Source organism: Ochotona princeps, chromosome 15 (genome assembly GCF_030435755.1).
Source record: "Ochotona princeps isolate mOchPri1 chromosome 15, mOchPri1.hap1, whole genome shotgun sequence".
In the NCBI taxonomy this organism is placed as follows: Eukaryota; Metazoa; Chordata; class Mammalia; order Lagomorpha; family Ochotonidae; genus Ochotona; species Ochotona princeps.
In genome coordinates, this window is record NC_080846.1 from 15,611,541 (window position 1) to 15,638,834 (window position 27,294).

Consider the following 27,294-nt stretch of genomic DNA (forward strand, 5'->3'; position numbering starts at 1 on the left):
AAGGATAAGGATTTCTTATTAAATCAACCAAAGTGTTGGAGAATTTTCACCAGGGTCTGGACTAAAGATAAACCTATTTACATTTTTGTATAAGAGAAATCATAAAGAAGCAAAGTAATGAAGAAAACTAATGGTCTTGGGCTTCCTTCCCCCAAATTCTGTGGCAGCTTCTCCAACCAATCCCATTTCCTGTGCTAGCTCCACAGTTCTTCTACTCAACCCCATAACACGCTGAGATCAACATAAAAATCTCTTTTAACCAGGACCTCTCTCGATCCTGCCCTAAGATTTGTGGGTTGTTGGTAACTATCATTAGTACTCATCAAAGTGAATAAAGCTAGATTTTCTTGTCATTGAAATTTTCTTCAACAGACTAGTTAAGCATGAATCCAAGGGACTTTCAAACACCTCATTTGATTCCCACAACAACCCTATGAAACAAAGAAAAAAAGAAATCAGGACTCAGATTTCTGCCAAGGTAACCTGGCCAGCAGACTTCAGACATCCGACTAGGTCCTAAACCTCATTTTAGAAGCTTGTACCACTGTGGTACTCCACATATATTCTGATCCTAAAATCCTACTGTTGCGGGGTAGGGAAGGACGCTAAAGCCTGCCTGTGCCATGCCTCAGAAAAACTGACGAATCCTTGAGTTTTCAAACATTTAATTGAGGACGTGGGCATTTGGAAAGGCTGTCGAGACACTGCATGGAGTGCTCCGTCCCCTCGCAGAGAGCTTCCCGATTCTACCTTCCTGCCAAGGTGCTCTCTGGGAAATAGCAGATGATGGCCCAAGAGCTTACATTGCTCTTATCTGCAAGGGAGATCTGGGCATTTTAGGGGTGAACCAGCCATTGGAAGATTCTTCTCCCACTCCTTCTACCTTCCAAATAAACAAATACCTAAAAAAGAAAACAACCTGAAATATAGAAAAGTTAGGAGGTGTTAACCCAGAATGGATGCAATCATTGCTGTGAGGTATTTCACACTTGCAGGAAAAACAAGCATTTGCTCAGAACAGGACTTTCTTATGTTTATGAAAGACATCTTTTTTTCCTCACTGCCCCTTTGAGTCTTGTAACTACAGCTAGAACTCTGCTTTACTGTTGAAGCCGCAGGCATGGAGAAGACCAGTGGCATTTGGAGGTATCAAGCAGAGACATAAAAAGAAACCATGCTCTTGTGCCCATTTGTCGGTTGTCACCGGTTGCCCTGGATAAGTTAGGTATTATCTGACCTTGGAGGATACAACTGCCAACAGCCTCAGCATAAGAAACTCAATTATTAATATTTTAGTCTGTTGTCTGCATAGATGATGGAAAAATCTTTTTTTCCCTCTAATTTGTCTTCTAATTTCATTTTTCCATGTACTTTATAGTGTATGTTCCCATTTAGGTTCAGGTTTTGATTGAAGCCTCCCCTTGTGTGAAAATGGGGGAAATATGACTCTTTTTATCCAGTTTTTACTGCGTAGGCACACCTTAGCTTCTTCACTTATTTTTATTTGAAAGGCAGATTTTATAGAAAGAGATAAAGAGAAGTAGAGAGATCTTCCATCCATTGGTTATACTGGCCAGAGTTGAGCTGATCTGAAGCTAGGTGCCAGGAGCTCTTTCCTGGTCTCCCACATGAGCAAGGGGCCAGAGTTCTTGGGCCATCTGCTGCTTTCCCAGGCCATTAGCAGAAAGCCAGGTAGAAAATGGAACATCCAGGATGAAAACCAGCATCTGTACTGAATGCCGGTGCCAACGGCCAAGGAGCAGCCTGCTACGCCATCATGCCAACCCTAGCACTTCAGTTGTGCTTTGCATATCATGTATGATGAAAGACTCCATCATGCTTGCATCCCAAACTAAAATATCCTAGCAAGTATGGTCATTTAGTAACCATAGTTGTACCATGGGAGTACAATCTTTGGAGGACTTTGGGGGAGTTTATTTTACCACCTTTGCTTATCTTGAAGTTGCTGAAGGAACCCTGGGTATCCAGATAATTTTGACAGACAGAACAGTGATAAGGATTACTAGTATTTAATGATGAAAATCAAGACAGAACAAACCCACGTACCTTCCACAGGTATTTCTCATGAGATCCCTTGTTTATGACTCAATAACACAAGGCAGGTATGTTTATTAATATTTTGCCAATCTACTTGTGTTCAAAAATGTGCATCAGCAAAAAGGTTCATGCAATGGATGATTACTTGGAAGACAGCGACATCTGCTGGTAGTCTAACTGAATGCATGCCAGATAGTCTTCCCCCTAGTCATCAGCGACTGTCTTAAAAGAGATTTCTTTATTCCATTGATATATTACTGAGCTCCTCAGTGTGGATTCCTAAACTTTGGAAATATTAAATAACATTATAAATTATTATGGCCTTTCCTTGCTGTCATCTCTGGCACTACTAGAAAACCTTTTAAGCAACTAACATTTCTTCTGCTCTTCTTGGTCATCAAGTTACTTGGTCAGATTTTCCTTAATTTGGAAGCTTTCATAAATATTCAAGAGGCTGTTGAGAATGACCTGATCCGCCCTCCCAGTCTGTGCAGCATAATTCAGGAACACAGGATACCTATGTGATTGTTTGTTAACATTATTCACACACACACACACACACACACACACACACACAAGTCTCCACAAAAGACCAAGCTTGGGTCTAATTTCCTCCATGACACCTTCTCCACTGTCCTAGATCGGGTATCCTTCCTCCCCAGGGCTCAGTCCCAGCTGCAGCACAGTGTTCTGTAGGTAACTGCTTCCCTGGCTGCCTTTGAACCACAGGACAAACCTCTTGAGGGCAAGACTTCTACCCCCTTCCCATCTGTGTCCCAACAATCTCACAGTAACAAGCCTATAGCACCTTTTAAACATATTTCTGAAGAATAAACACATGCAGATTGTGCTAAGTGAGATATTCACTTCTCATCTGAGCAGAGTTTATGTAAGAGATCTATATCAATGGTTAGCAAAGTGGGAGTATGTCTTCAGCACTCACCACTGTGTTGTTACTTATTACTAACAAGGTGTGATCCTCGCTTTACAGCTGGGAAAACTTGCTAATTGGAGAGTAAAGATTTTTTTTTTAAAAAAGATTTATTTAAAGTTAGAGATAAAGAGAGAGAGAGAACTGCAAGTTTGGCTCATTCTTTTAACAGTCTACACCTGGCTTTAAACTCTAGGCAACTTTAGTGCCCGGCATGGTAGCCCAGTGGCTAAAGTCCTTGCTTTGAACTCGCCGGGATCCCATATGGGTGCTGGTTCTAATCCTGGCAGCCCCGCTTCCCATCCAGTTCCCTGCTTGTGGCCTGGGAAAGCAGCCAAGGATGGCCCAAAGTCTTGGACTCTGCACTCACATGGGAGACCTGGAAGAGGCTCCTGGCTCCTGGCTTTGAATCGGCGCAGCTCCAGTCATTGCAGCCACTTGGGGAGTGAATCAGCGGACAGAAGATTTTCCTCTGTCTCTCCTCCTCTCTGTGTATCTGACTTCCCAATAAAAATAAATAAATCTTAAAAAAAAAATAAGAAAAAGTCTATGAGACTATACAAGGTAAAGGCAAACCAGTTTTTAAAGAAGTTATTGAATGTTAGAATGACCCTGTGTCATCCCTGGTGTGGAGGCAGGTTTCACAGCACAGTCCAAAGCTAAGTGTGGTCAAGGAAGCTTCCTCTGTGGCTCCAGCAAGGCAACGTGGGCATGAAGGTCTCAATGATGGGCTCAATTAAGACTTTCCAGAGAAATAAACAACTTGCTCAATTTTTGAATGAAATAGCCTCTTCCATAAATCATTTTCAAACAGGAAATTCTAACTTGGGGCGACAGAGTTAAATGCTGGTCTGACAAGACCTGGGAGTGCCGGGATTACCGAGGGAGAATGCACGGACTCACTGAGGTTGCGGACAGAAATGACGCCCTCACAGGAAGTCTGAGCGATTTGCCAAGGATGCCTGTTGCTGAAAGCCTCTTCCATCTCTGCACCAAAGTGATCTGAAAAGCACACGTTGTCAGACATACGATTTTTTTCGTAGAAACATTTCTTGGATCTGTTCCAACATAGGAACAAATGTGTAAGACTCCCCACTCTGTAAGCATCGCACATGGATGCCATAATGTGAACCTCATTTTAAACATCCAGCTTTTTCATCTGGTTTCAAGATTCATGAGTTTTTTTCTTGTATGCTCCTGGAGATGCCCCCATTTGGCTGTGGCTTCACTGTTGCTGGCGATGGGACATGAACTTGGAAATAGCCTACCCCTGAAGTAGACAGTAGGTTTCCTGCCTCAGTTACCATCATGTGCAAGTCCAACACTGGCTTTACCACCACATAAAGGAACATCCGCAACAGGGTGGGAGCACGGACAAAACCGGACCAGCATCAAACAGGTACAAAGTACCTAATCTGTATTTCCCATTACAAGCACATTCCAAAAGAATTTTTAGAAAGTATTTTTTTTTAAATCCCATATCTGAGTACTTGAAAACATTTAGGAAAAAGTGGAATGAATACAGTATACTTTTGATGCTTAATAAATATCTATAATTATTAACAATAAAAAAAATGGAATGAAAACATATTTTTATGCATTTTTTAAGATTTATTTATTTTTATTAGGAAGTCAGATATACAGAGAGGAGGAGAGACAGAGAGGAAGATCTTCCATCTGCTGATTCACTCCCCAAGTGAGTGCAACAGCCGGTGCTGCGCCAATCTGAAGCCAGGATCCGGAGCCTCCTCCAGGTCTCCCACACAGGTGTAGGGTCCCAAGGCTTTGGGCCGTCCTCGACTGCTTTCCCAGGCCACAAGCAGGGAGTTTGATGGGAAGTGGAGCTGCCAGGATTAGAACCGGCACCCATATGGGATTCCAGCGCATTTAAGGCAAGGACTTTAGCTGCTAGTCCACCACGCCGGGTCCCTTTATGCAAATTTTAAATGTTTATTTATTTGAAGGGCAAGCAGAAAGCTAAAGATCTTTGACCTATTGCTTTACTTCCTTTATAAAAAAATTTTTTTAAAGAGCATCAGATAGACAAGAAGGTCTTTTATCTGTTGGTTCAGCTCCCAAAACCGCTGCAACAGCCCCATCTGAACCAGGCTGAAGCCAGGAGCTGGAAAACCCACCTGAGTCTCTCACATGAGTGGTAGGGGCCCCGGGCACCTGTGCCAGCATCTGCTGCCTGCCCAGGCATATTAGGGGGGTGGGGGGCTGGATGGGAAACAGCTAGGACTTAAACTGATACTCCAAGTTGGGATGCTGGCATCCTAAGAAGTAGATTAACAACAGAAGTAGATTAACAACAGACCCTGGTTAGGGCAGCTAAATGCCTGCCAACAGCCACTGCTGGACTGGGCCACACTGAAATTAGTATCTCGGAACTCAATCTGGTTTATTTTTTTTTTAAAGATTTATTTATTTTTATTACAAAGCCAGATATACAGAGAGGAGAAGAGACAGAGAGGAAGATCTTCCGTTCGATGATTCACTTCCCAAGTGAGCACAACGGCCGGTGCTGTGCCAATCCGGAGCCAGGAGCCAGAGGCAAGGAGCAAGGAGCTCTTCCAGGTCTCCCACGTGGGTACAGGGTCCCAAAGCATTGGGCCGTCCTTGACTGCTTTCCCAGGCCACAAGCAGTGAGCTGGATGGGAAGCGGAGCCGCCGGTATTAGAACTGGCGCCCATATGGGATCCCGGTGTGTTCAAGACGAGGACTTTAGCTGCTAGGCCACACTGCCGGGCTCCTCAGTCTGGGTTTTCTGCTTAAGTGGTAGGGACTCAAGTACTTGAGCCATCAATCTGTTGCCTTCCAGAGCAGGCATTCACAGGAAGATGGAATTAGTAGAGCTGGGGCTCAACTAGGGCACTCTAACAATGGGACCTCCCAAGTGCCATCTTAATACATGAGTCAAACATCTGCCTCGTGTGTAAGTCTTTCACGATACAGTTTCCACGAACTTTTCCCCTCCTCAGCTAGGCATATACAGTTCATACACTTTTATTGGCAGCAAAGCACAATCCAACATCATGCCTGGAGTTTGAATAGGAAAATTTAATATTGCAGAAGTTCACCACTAGAAGCTGAGTAAGTATTGAGCAGAGTGAAAGAGAACTAACTCAAACAAGCATAAAAATGGACAAAAAGAACTATTGCTGCTGAGAAAAAGCTGGGGAAACCAAAGACAAAGCGGAGACTGGGAGAGTGACATTTGTGGGTGGGCCTCGACCAGAGTGGGAGCCAGCTGGGCAAGGGGCAGAGCTGCATCAAGGTCACCTACAGCTAGTGCTGTCCTGCTCGGGCTGCTGAGTTCATGGAGCAGGTAAAAATGGAGACCCAGAACCCAGAACCCAAGTGTCTTTTGTTACTGTTGCTTTGCAGCGCCGCTCTAGGGACCGCTGTTGAATACGCTTAACATTTTGCCAAACAATGAAGAAATGTTCCTAGAGGACAGCCCCAGCGGCACATAGCAAAAACATTATCACCACAGTTCACTTGCTTGGCTGCTCAGTTTCCATATGCACTCACACTATCTAACACAACAGTGACTAGTCACAGGTGGCTTTTGAGTTTTGCAAATCTGAGTAGTCCAAATTAAAAAAGGCCAACTGTGGGACAGGCAGTGGTTAAGGGGACCTTGTGTGATAGCTTGATTGGCTTGCAAGTGTCATGATATCATATGGGCATCAGTTTGTGTCCCAGATGCTCCAATCGAGCTCTCTGCTTGTGGCCTGGGAAAGCAATGGAAGATGGCCCAGAGCCTTGGGACCCTGCATTCACTAGTGGGGATCCAGAAGTTCCTGGTTCCTGGCTCTGGATTGGTTCAACTCTGGCCATAGTGGCCATTTAGGGAGTGAACCAGCAGATGAAGATCTTTTTCCCTCTATGTAAAACTGCCTAATTAAAAAAAAAAAAAAAAGACTGCCCAGATCCCATAGCGGAGTGCCTGGTTTCAGTCCTCGCTGTCCTTTTGCTACAGTTTCCTGTTAGTTTACCTTGGGAAGGCAATGGATGGTGGCTCAGCTAGTTGGGTCCCTGCCAAACCATGTGGGAGACCTGGACTGGGTTCTAGATTCTTCGCTTAGGTCTGGTCTGGTCCTGGCATTTGGGTCATTTAGAGGATCAGTCAATGTATGGAAGATCTCTGTGTCACTCTGCCTTTTAGAGATGAAAACAATTCAAACCAAAAAGAACGACCATATAGATAAGAACTGTAGTGCAGTGACGTCAGAGTGCTAGTTCAATTCCTGACTGTTCTGCTAATGCACCTGGGAAGGCAGGTGAGGATGACTCAGCTACAAGGCCCAGATGGAGTTCTGGGCTCTCGCTTCCGCTCAGGCCAAATCTGCCTGTTGGGACTTCCTGGGGAACGAACCAACGGATGGACGATCTCTATCACTTTGTCTTCAAATAACATAAATCTTTTTAAAAATTTAAAATATAATGGATCTCAAAGACTAAGTACCAAAAATAAAATCAATTCCATACAAAAATGGCATGTTGGGTATATTAAGTTAAAATATATTACATTAATCTTACCTGATTTTAATTACTGGAAAATACTACATTTGTGCTTATGCTAGATGGTTAAGTCCTCCCTGGCTGACTGAAACCATCTGGCTGCTTTGCGTGGGCAAGTTTATTAATATGCAACAAACTTCACTTTGGTGAAATGGTTCTTCAACTGAGCATCTTCCGCAAGTTTATTATCCTTTTTTCTGAAAGATGTATTTGTTTTGAAAGTCAGAGTTACAGTGTGGGGGGGGGGGAGGGAGAGACAGAGAGAGAGAGAATCTTCTATCTGCTGGTTCACTCCCCAAATGGCCACAGCAGGCAGGTCAGCCCAGGCCAAAGTCAGGAGCCAGGAGTTTGTTCTGGGTCTCCCAGGTGGGTGCAGAGGCCCAAGGACTTGGCCTGTCCGCCAAAGAGCCAAAACAGGAATGGTACATTGGGAGACAGCCCTCTATCCATGGGGGATGCTAGTGTTGTACATTACAGTTTAATGCACAATGCTGACCCAAGGTGATTAGCCTTAATTCTGCTAGATATCCAGGGACGGCTAAGCACCAACTCATGTCTCCTCCCTACCCTCCTCAGCGACAATCCAATGGTAGCCCAGAGGCTGACTTAGACAATGTAGGTTTCTTTTCTGTCACTTCCCCTACTTCTCCCTCTTCAACACCTTTTTTTTTCTTAATATAAACATTTATGGTTCCTAGTCAGCATGGAACACATACTGATGGCATAAATCAGTTTCACAAAGAAGAATTTATACAGTAAGAATTCATACAGTAAGGCGTGCAGTAGAGCATGGAGCACTGAGCTGCTAGTTAGGATAAAATCCAGCTTCTATTTCCAACTCCGACTTCTTGGGGTTCTGTAAGTCTGAGGTCCCTGTTTCTCCAACTGGTCAGAGAGAGGTAGGGCAATTACTTCGATTTTAACTATCATGAAATCCTCAAAATGTCCATATCAACTTAAAAAAAAAGTTACTGGAATAGAAAATGGAGTCCACTACACTTATTAAATGCATTTTCTAAAACTTCTGCTTCAAGTATATAGTTTCTGTAGTGGTTTCAATGCAAAGTTGTTTCTTACCGCATGATAGTGTGAAAGCCACTGACGTGGATAACTTCTTAAAATCCTAGGCAGTTTAGATTGTAATAGATTCATCTTTTCTAAAATTATTCCAAGACCAGTGAATCATAAATATACAATCAAAACTTAATATGGACATTTTTAAATCAAAGCTAAAATTTATTTGCTTCAATACCCTGCTTCCTATTAGGCATTCTCACATTTATCTTTGCCTTCAAAATGTAAAAGCAAACATCAGAGGTATGTTACAGTTGTTTCAAAAAAAAAAAAAAAAAACTACTTCCTTCACTTATTTGATCATAAGCATTCCAAAATAAAAATCAAAACTGCACTTATAACATTTCCACCTCCTTATGTACATTCTCTACAGACATCACACACCTTGGCATTAAGAGAAGAGTCAGAAGCAAGTCAAACGATAGGGAGTGCTGGCTGTAATTCTGTCTGCAGGTCCTCTTTAACCTACCAGTTTTCCACTCAAAGCACAAGGGATTTAAACTCTTCCAATGTCTGAAATAATATTAAGGTACTTTAGTATTAGGAAATTTTGTTCACATTAGGCACACTGAAGCCTAAAAATTTCACAATATTTTTTCAGCTGTAATTTCACAACACAAAAAGACAATGGCAACAGTTCCATTGCTTTTCAAGGTAGAAAAGTATAGGAATGGTTGTGTAAAAACATAGCACCACTACCTCCATAAATGAGTTCCTTTTAACATGTGACAATTGTGTAATACACCTTATTTTTTTCAAATAATCTATTTTCATGCTTGTAAGTTCAAGTTATACAAATTGGTATATTAAGTTTTTCTTCTAATTAATTAAGTATTGACATTAAGTTGTTGGACAAAATAAGGAACATTTTCTCAACAGTGAATAGTGCATTGTGGAAAAGAGAAGTTATTCAACATTAAATAACTTTACTCCATATGTAAGTTTCCCCCAAAGTAATATTACTATTATTATGTTTAAAACACAATCTTGTCAAGTTGTGAATGTACTTGATAAAAACATTTGTTCACTTCTTGGTTAAGCTTCTTCAGCAACCCTATCGGTCCCTCTGAGGGTAAGAAACAAGGCATACATGAATCAGCTCACAGATACCAGATGTGAAAGCACCCTCTTAACTGAATGCTAACAAGAACTGTATCACCACGTTATACTTTATGATCGAGGTCTGAATTTTAAATACATTGAGCATATGTATGTTTGATGTGTGTATGTACATATTTTCAGTGAATATTAATATTCAATGAATAAGCGCTTAGGACCAGCACATTGACTGAACTTCATATGGTTTATTTAAATGATTGCTGGTTCCAGATAATCAAAAACCACAAATTATATGGCAGCCTCTGTAAGACACATATAGTTCTTTAAAAGATAGTACTAAAGTTATCACATAACGGTGGAATATAGCTTTTAAAAATACAAATGACATTCGTAGCATAAGGCTCAGTGGTTGAGTAATTAGCAAATTAAAGAAAACCATCAGAGATTTTGAAAAGCAAAGCATGTTTCCTCTTAAGATTTTATTCTTTCCTTTCTAAAAATGACTCATTAAAAGACATTAAAATGTGAACAAAAGTTCCTGAAATTCCTAGAAAAAGTATTAAACTTCCATAACACTGATTTCAGAATATCATAGCAAGCTGAAAATTAATCTATTGGTGGCCAAAACATATAACTGCTCATTTTTAGAGAAATTTATTACATTTCAAACAATAAAGCAGAATTCTCAAAAGTTTACTCATTAAATATAATTTAATTCTTACAAATCTCCTTTTGAAAATGTAATTTTTATATGGTGCAGCCTCAGAAGTTTGAATTCAAAATGAAATATGAAGGCAAAAGTCAGGGAAATTACATCAGATGCTTTGTCAAATCCCTGTACAAATAAGTACACGCTCCTGTGGTACAGTAGGAAAAAAGTGATTCTAAATACATTCAAGTAAATGCAGAAAAATACATTACTATTTGAGGCAGATCATGCTAAAATATAGTTTACAATGATCAGTTTGCATTATGAGATGGTTAATGATGCATTTTAAACCAATGAAATCAGAGCAAGTTTAATTTGCAGCATTTACTCTGTCTTTTGCACTTTACATTAGTTCATCTGATGAAAGCAAATAAAATTGGAAAAAGCCAATGACCTGATCTTTCCCTTTATGCTTATATCTTCCCAGCTGGTCATACTAAATGCAAATAAATAAATACAGCATCAAGATTTTTTACATATTCAAGTGAAGGCCAATGACTTGTAATGGCAGACTGTTTGCCAAGCGGAGCCCAACAGATACACTTGCAGTTACAGTCAACTCAATTTTAAAATAACACCGAGATTTACAAGTCAAAATAAACATGTGATTTGAAAGTTCTGTTACTGAAGATAACTTAGTTGATCTGTTTTTTTTTTTTCCCTCCTTGAGATTGCTAAGAGTTGAATCTTTAAAAACCTGAAGAGGAATTGGTAAGAGGAAAAAAAATCCTCAATGCTTTAAAAAATTCAACTAGTTAGGAGTCCACACAGTTACTATGTCGGCTGGCATGGAAAACCGTGTTTTCTGTCACAGAACCATTCACTTCCCCACGTAGTTCCTTCAAGCCATCTATACAATGTCAATCAGCTCCTCCATGACTAAAACTGAAGTAATCCTTCAAAAACAGGAGCAAGACACCTCACCCAAAAAGATCTTTTAAATCATTGCTGCCTGAACTGCTGTTAGTCATTGTAGTTGGTGGCTGAGCAAAGTTCTGCGGGTTAAAGAAAGGATTGCCCTGCATACCAAAGGCAGGTTGTCCTACCATGTTCATCTGTGTCCCCATTACTGAACTACCCATACCTGGAGAAACTTGAGGAGGAGCAAACTGATTAAGCCACTGATTTGGTTTCTGTTGTGATAGCTGGTTCATACTAACTTTGGGTTTCTGAGGGCCAAAGAGATTGTTAAGTGCAGACATATCTGTGGGTCTCTGTTGGGTCTGTTTCACCCCCGCAGCAAGTGGGACACTCAAGTCAGCAAGGCCTGTAAAGGCGGCGGGTGGGCCCGCAGCCATCCTGGTCGCCCCAGCGGTGCTTGAATGACTGAAGAAGGTCTGGTTTGGATTAACTGGCATGCCGAATCCCGAAGTCTGAAAGCCCATGTTGGCGTTTAGGCCGTTTGTCAAATTTCGCTTTGTATTATCAATTGGTGTAGAAAACAGCATGCCCAGGCCCGTGGAAGGAACAGAGGAGAAGGAACTTGAAGCAGGAAGTTTAGGAGTACCAACAGAAAGGCTGGTCAAAGATGACATGTTATCCATCAATGTGTCTGTCAAGTCCTTAGTCTGAAAAATATGAGAGAATTACTATCGCCAAGAAACCCAAATTACTTTAGCAAACACTTGACAGATTAAAACACAAAGGAAAATTTAAAACTGAGATGATCATACCACCCTAAGGAAGCAAGCTACGCTCTAAAGGGCAAATACAGCTTGCTTCCTGTTTCTGCATGGTCTTTACAGATGAACATTTGCAATTAATGTCATGATAGGAAACATTAACCACAAAATACAGTTAAACAAAATGTTCTCTCTCCAAAACAGAGCTGCCTTCTTCTCTCTAGTATTTGTATTATAAAATGATGCTGCAGTATTTTTAGATTTTGAATTTCATCAAAATTTTGTAGGAATTTGTTTTCTCCATTCTTCCATGAGCATTCTTGAAAACATTCAGGGAAAACAAGTACTAGAGATAAACTGTATGGATTTCAAAACTTTCTGCACTCAAATAAGCTTCTTTTAGCTCCATTTTCCCCACAAACTTTGCCTCTTGGCCTGCAAATACTTTTTTCTTTTCTTTTATCACAGAAGAATTTTACTGATTAGGGAGTAACAAAAATAGTTTAAAGACAGTTTTTAAGATGAAGACATTTCTGAATTCAGTAGGATTATAAACCTTCTCAGACAGGGCCTTGCTGCCACGGCACTAGCACCAGAGTATTTGGAACATAAGACAAAAAAACACTGGCTATGTACATCCTAAATCAAGCTACAATTCTACCTGGAATTGAAAAGACAAAAATAGAAAATTACTTCTACATAAAAAACCCTTAAGAGCATAAATGTAAGATTCCTGATCACTTCTCTGTGAGCAAAGCTGCATTAGTACTATGAGCGTTAACCTTAAAAGAGCCCCCCTTTTGTTCATCAGGCTTGTTCTGGGTCACAAGCACTGCTATGAAACATTATACACATCAGGCAGGTCACAGAGGAATTGTCAGTAAATCCTTTATGCCTGTACTTCTTAGGAATTACAAATTAGCTTCTGAAATACAGTTCTATGTAAACTACTGTTAGACTAAGTTGACTATCTAACTCTTAACAGTTCTATACTTGAACTTATGCAGGAGATATGAACTCTGACCTGCTTGACGGGAGCAACAGGTGTATGCACTTGGGGTCTCAGGGGCTGCTGGCTTTTTAACTTCTGTGCTTGCTCTTGTTCTTTTGCTAATTTCTGTTTTTCTTCAAGTGTAAGTGATACCTTTAAACAAAATAAAGCAAAATAAGCAACTTTATAATTCCACCGTAAAACAAAACATTATAAAACAAAAGTGCCTTTTTCAATAAAACATGTCTTGGTATTTTAACAATACTATTTCAATGTAAAGCAAACTATGCCTGCCATGAACACAACTACACTGAAAATTACAAGATTTAACTAAAGATAAAAGCTAGCAGGATCTGTGCAAAAATATTTCTAGTATAAAAACCATTATTATTTTAAAACCTTAATTCATTAGTTGATTAAGTGACTTTATTCTTAAAAAACTGGGAAATCTAATCTCAAAAATTATCTTAGGAACTCATACAAAGCTTAAAAAAACAAACATATTCTACTGTTAATGTGTGCATTAGATTCATTATTTGTCTTTTAAAAGTTTCACAAACTAAAACTTACAATATATTTTTATAATTCTGTAAACTACCATGTTGAGTAGTCCCTTGGTCTCATATTTCTAAATGAATACAATAATGTTCTCAGCAGAATGTGTATATGTATATATGTGTGTGCATATATGTATATATACACATATGTACATGTGCAGATATAATTATATGTGTGTGTATGTATGTATATAATGTATACATATAATGCTAACCAAGGTACCAAGGTTAAGCCACTGCCTGTGAGGCCAGCACCCCATAGAGGTGCCAGTTTCCATTTCCAGCCCAGCTCCCTGTTGGTGCACCTGGGAAAGCAGCAGAAAATGATCCAACTGCTGGGCCCGTGTACCCACCAGGGAGACCCAGGCTTCGGCCTGTCCCAGCCAGGGCTTTTTCAGCCATCTGGGGAAAGAATCAGAAAATGGTCTATCTCCCTTTCTCTGTCTCCTTCTCCCTTTCTATTTCCCACTCCTTCTATCTGTCTGTAATTCTGTCTCTGAAATAAAGAAATATAAACTCATCAAAAGTCTAATAGGAAAATATCATTTTACAGTTTTACTATTCAAAATCAGAGGGAGAGAAAAATATTAACAAGAAATAAATAAAAGAATCCATTCAGATCTTCCATCTACTAGAAAGATGGAATCAAACGTATTCAAAGTCCTCTTTGAAGCACTATTGAGTCCCCCCATCAGTAAGTTGTCAATGTTATGTACCCCGGATGAAATAAGCCCCAAAGGGCGCATCATCATGTCTCTACTAACCTCCCTCCCCACAAAAATAAAAGACACAAACATAATTAAATTCAAATTGAGAACCATGTTATCAGACATGGTTCAAAAGTATCAGGGTTAAATATCTGATTGCCCATAAAATTTAAATTTGTCAAAAATAAATAAATAAAATTTAAATTTGTCAAGCAAGGAAATGAAATGAGCTGAATGAGCAGGACAGAAATCAATAGAGTGAAGAGCCAGCAAAAATAAGCAGGGAGCTCCCAGGCAGACAGCCTGCACAAGCGCACAGTGGGAGCCGCCCACGCGGGAACAGGGGCAGAGCTGAGACACAGAGCTTGTCACTGCAAGAGTACAAGAGAAAAGACAAGCGAGGCAGACGATGCCTGTGGAAGGATGAGTGGGAAAGGAAGCTAAAATTGTTAAGCATGTCTATTCTCAACATATGTTTCATCTCTAAATATTTCATAATCACAGAATGTTTCTTATTAAGATATTAAATGGCATTTACCAACAAAAAGTGTGTAGATTACAGGAAGCCCTACAATAGAAATAAAAAGTACTAAAAAAAGAATAAAGAAACTAACTTTTTTATGTTTATTCTGTAATGTGTCATCTTTATTTTCTGATTCACCACCAGTCAGAAGGTCTGCTCCAATATTGTTAAACACCTTGTCAATCTGCTGAAATTAAGAAAAAGAAAATTAGTTGTTTGAATAGACTTGAACAGAATTGTGATTCTAACGCCCAAAATGAAGGCTCTCCAAGTGACGTACATTGTCAAAGAATTCCAACAAAATTAAAATATCTTACCTGATTCCCAATATTTGCAACTTTTGATTCCTCAGAAGCATTTCCTAAGTCCAAAGATCTGGAAGGAAATTGATTTATAACAAAAATAAAGGTATAGTTTAAGACACTTGCATTAAAAACTGTTATCCATATGAAAGTTATCAGATCCCAAAATCAACTGAAACTTCCTTAAGGAAAATCATAATCCTCTCCATTTACTTTGTATTATTAATGTCTGCTTGCTCAATAAACAACATTTGAGAGCGACCAGAGATTTATTCAGAGAATCATGGTGCCTGCTGCCAAAAGGTTAACCAGTTTAACCACTGCACCAAGAATGAGGAGCTTAATGTGATTAGATTTAGAATCCATGACACTGAAAATGAATGCTAAAATCATTGTTAAACAAGCCAGATTTTTCTTAAAAACTAGGAAGGATTTAGATAAAGAAAAAGGTAGTCAATTCCCCCTCATCAAAACTTTGTTTCAACCCTTAAAAGACGTTTAAATCTTATTTTCTGGAATTCTATGTGAAGATGGTCAACCTTGTCAGGCATGCTGCTCAGAACAGCCAAAGCGCAGGAAGGACCACTTCACCTGCTTCTTCAGGGTGTGTTTTTATTTCTAGAGAGCCTGCATTCTACATCCGGGTGGAGGTTAAAGAGTTTCTATTGTGAGCTTTGCTCATGAATGCTAGCCATTTACTGGTTTCCAGGCATTTTCTGGTTCCAGATTAAATGTCATTTGGTAACCTAAATTCACGTATTTTCCCTGGACCAAAAATGATAGCAGAGTTCAGATTTTACCAAACTGGCACTAACCAGTGAATAATTTCTGCCTTTTCCTTCTCTAAGACCTGGTGTTTCATAATTAAAATTTCCCTAAAAAGAAAGTGAAGTGACTGCTTGGCACTACATGTGAAGTGAATGCCCTAAAAGTGTTTCTGGAATTAGAGGAAGAGAAAGGGGAAAACTGGAACATCCTGGGTTTACAGATTTGAAAGCATTTTTAAGTGGTGTTCTAGGTGTTCGGCAACCACTATGACAGTGGCTAAGCTGGCAAGGGATTTTTCTCAGAAACGGAAGTTTCCTTTTGTACTCAGGCGCTACACTACACTTGCAGTAACATGTTGTTTAACCAAAATTAACTTATTCAAATGTTTTTACAGATTGAAAATCTTAAAAAAAAAAGTTAAAGTCCAGCAATTATTTATTCTACATTCTAGGTTAATGATGAAATCATTTTAATCTCACTTGGACATGGTGCAATTCATTTGCAACATACTTACTTCTGCTGTTCTTGCATTATATGAAGTTGCTCCAGTTTAGTCTTATGTTCAGATTCCAGTCTACTAAGCATTTCTTTTATAACAGAAATGAAGGAATTGAACTGTAGAATGAGAAATTGATACAATAATAACATTTCAAATTATTGGAAAATGCAATCAAGAAAAATAATTCACCATAATCTCTATTCATACCACTGGATTAAGATCCTTTCAAAGTCAATGTCACAAAAAGAATAATATATTTAAACTCAGCATAAATAGGAAGCTTTCGGAATATATCTGTATGATGGTTACAAAACAATTATGCTTTTTGCCCCACATCCGGGACTTTGGGCGGGTGGGAGACTGGGTGGGGATTCTCCCTCAATATCCCCCTTCACCTCAGATACATAAATAGTATAATAAAAATATGTATTAAAAAAAAGAAAAAAAAAGAAAAAAAGATTATGCTTTTAAGTTCCAGAAAACATGTCTCCAGAAGTTTTATACCCTGGATTATACCCTGTTGTTCTGGGGTCCCAGCAGTTAATTTTTCTAGGACAATCCAAAACTGAACATCTGAATTTATGCCCATCTAGAAACAATACATTTGATAATGCATAGGAAACTTTTATTTAAATTGTCATAAAAAACTGCATGTCTCACTAGAATAATTCTGTTTCCTGAGAAACTGGTAAAGTGTTACATGAATATAATTCAATTTTCAAGTAATTACATTTCACAAAGTATATCAACATTATATCTTAGCATAATTTAAAGTCTGTCTAGACTTTGGGTTAATTGTTAATAACTCTCATGGCACTTCAGGATCATCAGAAATCATTTATTTCAGCAACACCAGATGGTGTAATGAAGACTAGAAAACTGCTTTCTCCTCTCCCCAAATCCTAGCGACATCTTTGTGTTGGGTACTCATACAAATATGCTATTTTATCAATCCTTACTACTCTTCAAAGTAAATCTATTACCTTTATTTTACAAATAAGGAAACAAGGGACAAAAGAACTCACTTGGGGATACTAACTAGGATAAAGGCCAATTGCCACAGAATTCACAACAGCACCGGCCTGCTCTTCTCTGATTACTGCACTGAAGCTTGTTTTATCAGCAGCTTCAACATCAAGACAGTTCCTTAGCTATTTGTCATAACCTCTGCTAACCAGGCTTTTAAATATTTATGTTAGGATACAATACAGTAAGAAAAAATTATTTGTGTAAGGGCACGGTTCAAAAAATTCACACACCAAACACACCCAGGGTGACTAGCAACGAGACAGAGAACCAGAATTTTACCTGCACCCCAAAGGCTTCCTTGTGCTCACTCTTGCAGGTATTTCCCGCCTACCTACCCTATGCATAAACTCGATTCCATTAGGTAGCATGGATTCGTTCAGCCTGTTTTGTATTTCATGTAAGCAGACTCATTCAGGAAGTCCTCTTCTATGCCTGCGTCATGTGCTCAAGACTGACCGTGGCATGTGGTTGTTCAGAAGCGTTAACACAGTGGCTTGAACTGCTTTCACTGGGGGGCGGTGGGGGGGGGGGGGGAATACCCGCTTACCGGGGTTGGCTTGTGGCTGGTGTCTGTGAACCTAAATTTCAGGAAAGTTCCTAGTATTAACTGGGAACAGTAGTTCACTGTGCCTAAATGGCACAAAGAGTGCATTCTATGCTGGCCACCTGCTTTCCTCTGTGTCTGGAATTTGAGTACATGCCAGACAGAGGGTGCTACTTGATTAGCCCTCGACGAAACCTCTGGGGACTGAGTTTCTAATGAGTGTCCCAGGTTGGCAACATCTGACATTACTGTCATAACTTACTACTTGGGATTCCATGGAAGTTTCTGGAAGCTTATGTCTGGCTTCACTCAGACACTGTCCTGTGAACTCCGTCAGATTTTTTTTTTCCTTTCCTTTTCCTTCTCTCTCTCTTTCTCTCTCTGATACATCTGATTTTTTTTTTCTTTGAAAGTTGTATTTGTACATTTGAAAGAATTAGAGAGGGGTGGGGAAAGCTGGGTGAGGGGAAAAAACAGACACACAGATATTTGCCCTGCTGGTTACTCCCCTACTGTCCATGATGGCCAGGTCAAGGCAAGGCTGCAGCCAGGAGCTAGGAACACCAACCTGGACTAACACATGGGAAGCAGGGGCTCAAACACTTGGTCATCTGCTGCCTTTTAATGCACATCGGTGAGAAGCTCGATGGGAAATAGAGCATCTGGGTCTCAGAACCAGCACTTTGACAGGGGATGCTGTCATCAGCTGAAGTTAACCACTGCACCTCGATGCCAGCTCCCAGACTTTCACAACAAATTATAGCCATGACAATGACTATATGCTAAGTCCTGAGAGTCCTCCTACTGAATCCCAATCTATTTGGGAGTGATCTCAGGAAGCCCCACAAATAGAAGATACAGATTATTCAGTGTGATTGCTACATGACAACTGCTAGTTTCTTAATCAAAATTCTAAAAATGCATTTTCCTGAATTACTTTTTAAATTTAATGTAATAGACTCAATTTATTCCAATTCAGAAGTTAATTTTTCTAGGATAATCCAAAACTGACAGAGAAGAGTCTTCATCAAGAACTTTGATCATGAAATAAACAGGAAAGCAGATCACATCCATGCTAAGCCACCATGAAACAGAAGACGGGGGTGAAAGGATGTCTGTTGACAAACACAGGTCCTAAAGAACAAATCATAAGGCTGGGGCGGGGGCAAATCACAAGATTTCCAGTGGCATTACATTGTCACAAAATATGTTTTTAGAAAAATTTTTAAAAAATCAGAAATCAGAAATAGAATAACTAAGAACAGAAAGAACTGAAAGTTCAGGGGTATTGCAGGCCTTTTATCCTATTTCTTTCCAGTTTTTATTGTCACCCTCACCCACAACCCTGCTATCCAAGATAGGAAGAAAACTGTCAAGCCCCAAACCGAAAGCCAAGGACAAATTTCCGGAGACCTACTCTATTACTTCAAAGGAGATGCTGGATCTGATTAATTCTAGATTTCTCTACTTCCAAAGCTCCGCTTTCTTAGCAATCTACCATGCCAACAGCTCTCCTACTAACTTAGGCTCTATAAACAAACACGGCTTTTCATTATTTTGTCACTCACATTTTCTCTCTCTGGCCTTAATGACTGTGGTTACAATGAAAACTGAACTAACAACCAGCCTTTGAGAAATTTTTAATCTTCAGGAATATGTTTACAGCTACTACAACAGGGTATACAAAGAGCAGTCTGTGAGTCACTGAACACTCAAACCACTTACTCAAACATTTAGCACCTCCTGGAAGTTCAATAACCAAAGCACTTAAATCTACCTATTCTCATCTCAAGTATCCTTCTCCCATTATTCTTCTATTGTATTACACATAACTTACAGTCCAATTAGATTATCCCGTGCCTATGGCAGGTAGACTTAGAACAGTGCCCAATTATTTCCTCCTCTTTGTCATCCACTAAAAGACAGGAATTAACCCTATCTTTAAGGGCAGGTGGGACCTGTCAGTTAGTTCTACGATCAATAATAGAATATGGCAAAGATAACACAGAATCATTTCCTTGATTCTATTACAGTGTGCGAGAGGACCATGCAGTGAGGGACAGCGGCATTCAGCTGAAAGGTAAGGAAGCAAAGCTCTCAGTCCAACAACCCAAAAAAGCAACCGAGGCCGGCCCTCAACCCAATAGGCCAAGAGGAACTGAATCCTGCCCTCAACCAAGTGCATGAGCTCAGAAACAATCATTCCCCTATGGACCTTCACAGGAGTTCCCACACCCTAATGCTCACTGAGGGAGCTCTGAGCACAGAACCCAGTGAAACTGTGTGCCCTGGCTCATCTGACTACAGAAATGACATGATAACATACACATTTTGTTTTAAACCACTAGGTTTGGAGTCATTTTTTATGCAGTAAAAATAATGGATACATTGCCCAAACATACTCTGTAAGTTCACCCCAAATTTAAATGTTCTCAGCCCTAAATTTAAAAAGATCACAATCCCATACATCTTTGAATATCCTTCTCATTATTATCTCCACATGAGGTCTTCAAAAATTTGCCCTTACACATCACACACTTTATTCATTCAACTGTGGCATGTATTTCTTTAACACTTTATATGTAATATATTTGTATATTTAAGGTCAAGACAACAGCAAGTAAAATAAATGGAATAAAGTCCCCAATACTCTTACCTGATTAAGATTAAGATTGTTTTCAATACTTAGGGGAATCAGATGAGGCAATACTTTTCCAGCCAGCTGCTCTTTGGTGATTCCCAACTTTTTATGTGTAAAAGTACATTTGTAAATCCCTGATAGGAAAGAATGTGACAAATTGTATAGGCTAAATTAACAGAAGTCATGAAAACCGTATATCTACATGAAATCTTTCAATAAGGTTTCATATGTAAGGTTCAATGCAGTACAAATTTTTCTTATTGAATTCTTACATACAGATGTTCTTATAAACAGATCAGAATGTCAGCCTTACATCTAGACTTACATACCATGACATATTTGATACTGAGTTTATGGTGCATGCAGTGATAAATACAACTAATCAGAACCAGATTCAGTTCTTAGAATAACAGCAATAAGGTCACAGAAACGTCCTTTTATCCTAAGTACACATAAATACACATGACAGGTCTTGTACACAAACCCGAGGATTTGTTCCCAAGTTGTGTATGTGAAAGTGCAGTGAGTATTCATTTCTTCAGGATATCAGACTTGACACAAATTTAACAGCACACAATCCTTTCCTGAGTATCCTATCTAACCTGTGTGCCATATATCTTTTCCAAGGTCTTTGGTAAACTGAGCTCAGGCTTTCCTAGCTGAATATTCTGTGTTCAGAATATAATTCAAAGTCTGAAAACACACCTATACCAATTATTCTGATAATGTCCACAAGGATTATATACCCAAAGAACTTTACTGAGCACCTAGCAAATGGCTATGTTCTGGACACTACGCTCACTGCTTCCTCTGTGTTTCACTGAAGTCTCATATTTGTCTCACTATATCCTCATTTAGTACATGAAGAAACTAAAAAGTTACTCCAGGAACTGAGCAAGTCAAGACTTGAGCCAGGGTTGTTTCTATACCAAACTCCTACTCAAGAAGTCAAACCTTCCTGAGCATAAAAGATTCATATCATACCACCACATCTACGCCTGTGTCCATAGAGCCCACAGTCAGCAGTTGCTAACCATTTCTACAAATATTTACATTGAGTTTTGTACATAGATATGCACAAGAGATGTCAAGAATAAACAAATGAGTAATATACTTTAAAAGTATCTATACTTCACTGAACTTGGAGGAGGACAAAATAATACAGAAAAAATTCTTTGCTTCTCATAAACTGAATATCAAACCAAACCCAAACAGAGATTTACTACCAGATCAGAATCAGCACTACTAACTAGTAGCTCTGTTCGCCTCTTTTACCTTCCATCATTTCAGAGGAAAAATATTGTGATATCTATAAAACTAGGATTGTAAAATATCTTCCTCCTTTGGAAATGTCACGGTTTCAATTTTTAGCCTTGATTTGTTGACTACTGAATTCTATACACACGAAGAGTATAAAGGTCCTATAGTTTGAAAGAGTGATTTGCATGACTGTAAAATGATAAAGTAGCATCAAGTGACAATAAGTTTTTGGCTACCTAAAATCCCCATGAGGACTGCAGGCTCCTTGGATGGAATTTGTTGTAAGAAGGGTAGAATATCATCAAGCACAAACCACTTATCCAAGTATTCCAAAATCTTCCCTAAGCACACTAATGAATTTACACGGACCTATTAAAAGAGGTAAATTGTATTAGTCATTTAAGTCTGTAATCCAGAACATAATATTTAAATGTAAATCTAATTTCCATATAGACAACACACTTATTTACCAACTTTCCCTACTTGTTTAGCTAAGAATTCATGATTGTTTCCCCAGGACATATATAGTTAGCTAAACATAAGAAATGGCTTCAATTTTGTAACATTTATTTAAGATTGTTTTTGAAAGGCAGTATTAGAGAGAGAATCTTCCTTCCCCTGGCTCATTCCCTAGATGGCTTCAATGGCTGCAATGGCTGACGCTAGATCAGGTCACAGTCAGGAATCTAGAATATCTCTAGATCTCCCACTTGGGTGCAGCAGCCAACTACAAGACCACCTGGCTTTGTTTCTGAGGAACATTCGCAGGGAGCTGGAATTGAAGTGGAGCAGAGGAAACTAGAACCAGTGCCCACATAGGATGTCAGCATGGCAGGTGGTAGACACATTAAGCCACAAAGCCGACCTCAGTTTTGTAACTTTTTTTTTTTAAGATCAGTTCTTATTACTTTTATTAGAAAAGCAGATTTACAGACAGGAGTGACAGAAACATTTTCCATCCACTGGTTCACTCCTAATTTGGCTGCAATGGCCAGAGCTGAACTGAAGTGAAGCTAGTAGGCAGGAACTTCTTCCAGGTCTCCCATGTGGGTGCAGGGTCCCAAGGCTTTGGGCCGTCCTCCACTGCCTTCCCAGGTCACAAGCAGGGAGCTGTTTGGGAAGTGAAGAAGTCAAGACACGAACCAACACCCACATGGGATGCCAGCACTCACAGGTGGGAGATTCGCCAATGGAGCCATCACACTAGTTCCAATTTTGTAACATTTTTACGTGAAGAAGTTATAATCTATAAAGTTTTCACTGTATATATATTTAGTAAAAACACCTTTAGGGGAATACTTGAATTGTAAATATGACTATATTTTTCCTGCCAAGTAATACTTCCATCAGAATTCCAGCATTTTGATGTAACTTATGTTAAAATCATTCTTAAATATTTTTACAATTACAGCATATCTATATTTGTCTTTATACAAAGTTTATATGGAAATATAAATATATGTAAATACATATCTTTAGAAACATCTTTTAAATAAACAACACATATCTTTAACACTATTATTACTGAACCCTAACACCTAGAAGTTCTTATCAAAATTATTCACTCGACTGCTTTTGATAAATATGTCACGCATTAGTTTTATGAAATCTCAATTTAAAAAAAACTAAGGAAAGCAGGAATTAATTTGGTTGATTAAGAAGAGCCATCCCAAAGGGGTTGGTGTGTGTTTCAGCTGCTCTGCTTCTGACCCATCTCCCTGCTAATGGCCTGGGGAGCAGATGCTCCAAGTGCCTGAGCCCCAGGAAACCAAGTGGAAGAGCGGACAAAGCTCCTGCTTGCTAGCTCAGGTCTGCGCCAGCACCGGCCAGGGCAGCTATCGGGGGAGTTAACTTTGTTTCTTCCTCTCTGTAATTCAGACTTTGAAAATAAATTAATAAATCTTAAAAAAAAAAGTTCAAGGTTCTTGTTTTCACTTTTATGTTTATCATTTCCATGCATTTTTTTTCTACTTTGGAATTATGCTTTTCACCTCAATTTGCCTACCAATAAACATGAGCTAAAATGGCTTCGGTGGACATGAGGTAAAAATGTGCCATTTAAATAATTTCATTAAATCATTAGTATTTTTATTTACATTCACATTACACCAACGACAGATGGGATTCCAAAAGAACTAGTATTATAAAATGCAAAAGTAATACTATGCCCATGATTGAACATCAATATAAAGAGAACGATAAAGAAAACCCATCTCTTCTAAAGCCATCTTGACAAGAACAGTCAATGTGAACTCCATGTGTGGCATCCCTATGTTACTGTCACACAATACACTCAGTGTTAGAGAAAAGGCTGGAGACATTTACTGTTCCTCATGTCAGAAAACAAAAACTGTTATTCTACATTCCTTGACTAACAACTAACTTCATGTAAATTTTATATTCAAAGAAAGCAGCTATCCTTGGTCTACCTTTTTTTTTTGCAGTGATTTTATTCATATTAATTTATTTTAATGTACTCTACTTCTTCTGAAGGGAAGTAAGCTAGGAGAAAGAAATTTAGAAACAAATGGCCAAAATTAATAGCAATTTATAAAAGGAAATCATTCCTTCTACACCATGTTAAACTCTCATAATTATTTTAAAACAACAAAAGAAATTTCAAGCTAGAATAAAAAGGATTAGGAAAAATACTAATTTTTTTGTATTGAAACAGTCAAATGGTTATATTTAGGTTAACTTCAGTCAAGACAAAATATATGAACTATAAAAGGGTTATTAGATCATACAAAAATGATTTTACCACTGAGAAGTAAAAGAAAACATAAAAATTAATATGCAACTACTTACAGCGAGGGAAGATGTTTGCAGACAGGCGTTTTTAATTCTTGGTATCAAAGCATTCTTCATGGATGGGTAGTCAATGAGATTTGCAAAGGTTGGAATGATGTTGAGACATAACTCCTATTAAGAAAATAAGTCGGATCAGTCCTAGGGAAGCACTGTCTTATCCTTTTCCTTACACATTAAATAAATGTTTTAGATTTGCAGGGCTAATTTGTCATTTAGCTTGAAGTAAACTTTCACATATGTTCTATTATTTGATTCTTTAAGTAACTTGTTGAAAAAATGAACAGCTATCATGTTTCTATTTTCAAAACAGGGAAATGGCTCAGAAGACCTGACTCTAGATTATTCCAGTTTATTACAGTTAGCCCATGGTATTCAAAACTCTCTGGTCTCATTTCTCTCCCTGCTAACACAAGTCCTCATTTATTTTAAAAAACAGCAACACGTAACTTCTGTTATCTTTCACGTGAGAGAAAATGAAGTATGGAAACAAGTAAAAGTCCTCTTGAGGGGTTTCTCAGCTGTTTAATACACACATGATATAATACAAATATTTAAAAAAAAAAAAACTGCAACTGGACAGTGCTGGACAATCACAGTCAGAGCAGGAGGCAGCAAGGAGGTGAATCTTGAGTTCTGGTTACTAAGCTCCGTAACTAAGGGAGGGAGAGCTCTCTCTACCAGGAGACAAGAATTAAAGGAACAGGAAACAGAAAACAAAACCTCCAAGGAAGCTAACGGGCAAATTCTCAGAAGTTCTGCTTCTTGCTTTACACATGACAACTGGTGGTAATGGCAGGGATGAAAACATAGCTTCCTTGTTGAATTCAACAGGTGAGCAATTTCAAAAAACTGCATTAGATTAACTTAACTTTTTTAAAAATTAACTAATTTATTTTATTATTCCATGATACAGTTCCATAGGCTCTAGGATTTCCCTTCACCCTACCCTCAATTCCACCCCCCCCAATTTCTTCCCTCCCTCAATTCCCCCCACTAACTTCCCCCATGTCAACACAATAGTATAGTCCTTCACAATCAGTGATAAGTACATTATTCTGCTATTTAAGTGTACACTGTAGACATGGACAATGGCAGAGTCCAGCATCCTATTGTCAAGATACATTCAACAGTTTTATTGGGAGTCCATCTTTGATTTGGAAGAGAGATGCACACTGCATTCTATCTTCACATCCGTATGTGAAACTCTCTATTACACAGTTACTATACATCCCCTTAAATGGAGAGCCATAAAACAAAATCAACAACAGAGAGAAAAAAGGAAAATTTACAACAACATTAAGTTAAATATCATGCTACTGAATGACAATCAAAGACCTTCCTGAAGCAAATGACGCTATTGTGTGACCTATGAATCAATGAGGAAATTAGTAAGAAAAGCAAAACTTTTTTATTAAACAAAAACAAAAATATCAAACACCCCTGAGATGTAGCAAAAACAATATTGATGGGCCCAGCACAGTAGCCTAGTGGCTCAAGTCCTCGCCTTGCATGCACCGGAATCCCATCTAGCTGCTAGTTCTAATTCCAGCGGCCCCATTTCCCATCCAGCTCCCTGCTTGTGGCCTGGGAAAGCAGTGGAGGACAGCCCATAGCCTTGGGATCCTGCACCCATGTGGGAGACCCAGAAGAGGCTCTAGGCTCCTAGCTTTGGATTAGCACAGCTCCAGCTATTGCGGCCGCTTGGAGAGTAAATCATCAAACAGAAGCTCTTCCTCTGTCTCTCCTCCTCTCCGTATATCTGACTTTTCCAATAAAAAAATAAAATAAAACAAACAGTATTGAAAGGGCTATTGTTTTTGTATTTGCTTGAAGGTTGCCCCGTATCAGAAAGAACATAAAATATTTGTCCTTTTGGGACTGACTTGTCTCGCTGAGCATAATGGACCCTAGTTGGGACCATTTGGTTAAGGACACCTGCTAACCATCATCTACCTTTTCAAATGTTTCTCAGAATTATCTCCATAGCCTCTACTTTTTAAATAATAAATTAATTTTAATTTTGATGCTTCCATAGTTGAGAAGGAGGTACACCCCTGTGGACCACCAATTAGAGTCGAGGAAGGAGGGAAAGTGGATGAGACAACTGTCTAACTGCTGCCCTTCTTCCTGCCTGGGAACACAGGGACAGGAGACAGCCACTCCCGCAGCTACCATCAGTGCTCAGCAATGGGGGGCTGCCACCCAGGGTCATCCCAGGGTCCCCAGTGTGCAGCAGTACCCCGTGAATGTGCTTTACTACTCAATTTCATACAGTTTATGATACTTTCTCTTCAGACTTAAAAAGCAAATTCGTAACTTATACACAGAATATATGAGTTTCTTTCTTTTTTCTGCTCAAGAATCAAAATCCAGCTGGTGCTGTGGAATAGCTGGTCAAACAGCTTCTTCTCTCAGCACTTCCTATCAGTACCAGCCTGGCTTTTCTACCAGCACTGAATTCCCCTGGGGAGGCAGTGAGAGATTCCAAGTATGTGGGCCCCTGCCAGTCATGTATGGAATTCCCTGCTCCTGCCTTCCGCCTAAGCCAGGCGTGACTGCGCAGCCCTCCGGGGTGAGCCAGCAGACAGCAGACCAATCTCTCCCTCTCCCTTGCACTTGTCTTTCCAATACATAAATCTTAAAAAAAAAAAAAAAATCAAAATCACTATGAAAGAAAAGTAA

The 27,294-nt window shown here is 39.2% G+C and overlaps 1 protein-coding gene across 4 annotated transcripts in view; it reads right to left on the reverse strand.

The window, feature by feature from the left end:
* Positions 1 to 10,341: 10,341 nt before the first annotated feature.
* The window catches only part of SCYL2 (SCY1 like pseudokinase 2), a 44,072-nt gene continuing 27,119 nt past the window's right edge, over positions 10,342 to 27,294 (reverse strand). For 3 of the 4 annotated variants that reach the window (XM_058673179.1, XM_058673178.1, XM_058673180.1), the window contains exons 11-18: positions 24,610 to 24,723; positions 22,038 to 22,170; positions 20,557 to 20,675; positions 16,343 to 16,443; positions 15,076 to 15,133; positions 14,850 to 14,945; positions 13,005 to 13,124; positions 10,342 to 11,926 (exon numbers count right to left, since the gene is read on the reverse strand). In XM_058673179.1, the coding sequence (XP_058529162.1) occupies positions 11,279 to 11,926; positions 13,005 to 13,124; positions 14,850 to 14,945; positions 15,076 to 15,133; positions 16,343 to 16,443; positions 20,557 to 20,675; positions 22,038 to 22,170; positions 24,610 to 24,723 (1,389 nt within the window). In that variant the 3' untranslated portion in view covers positions 10,342 to 11,278. The remainder of the gene's footprint in view (positions 11,927 to 13,004; positions 13,125 to 14,849; positions 14,946 to 15,075; positions 15,134 to 16,342; positions 16,444 to 20,556; positions 20,676 to 22,037; positions 22,171 to 24,609; positions 24,724 to 27,294) is intronic. The other variant, XM_058673181.1, reaches the window with a different exon arrangement.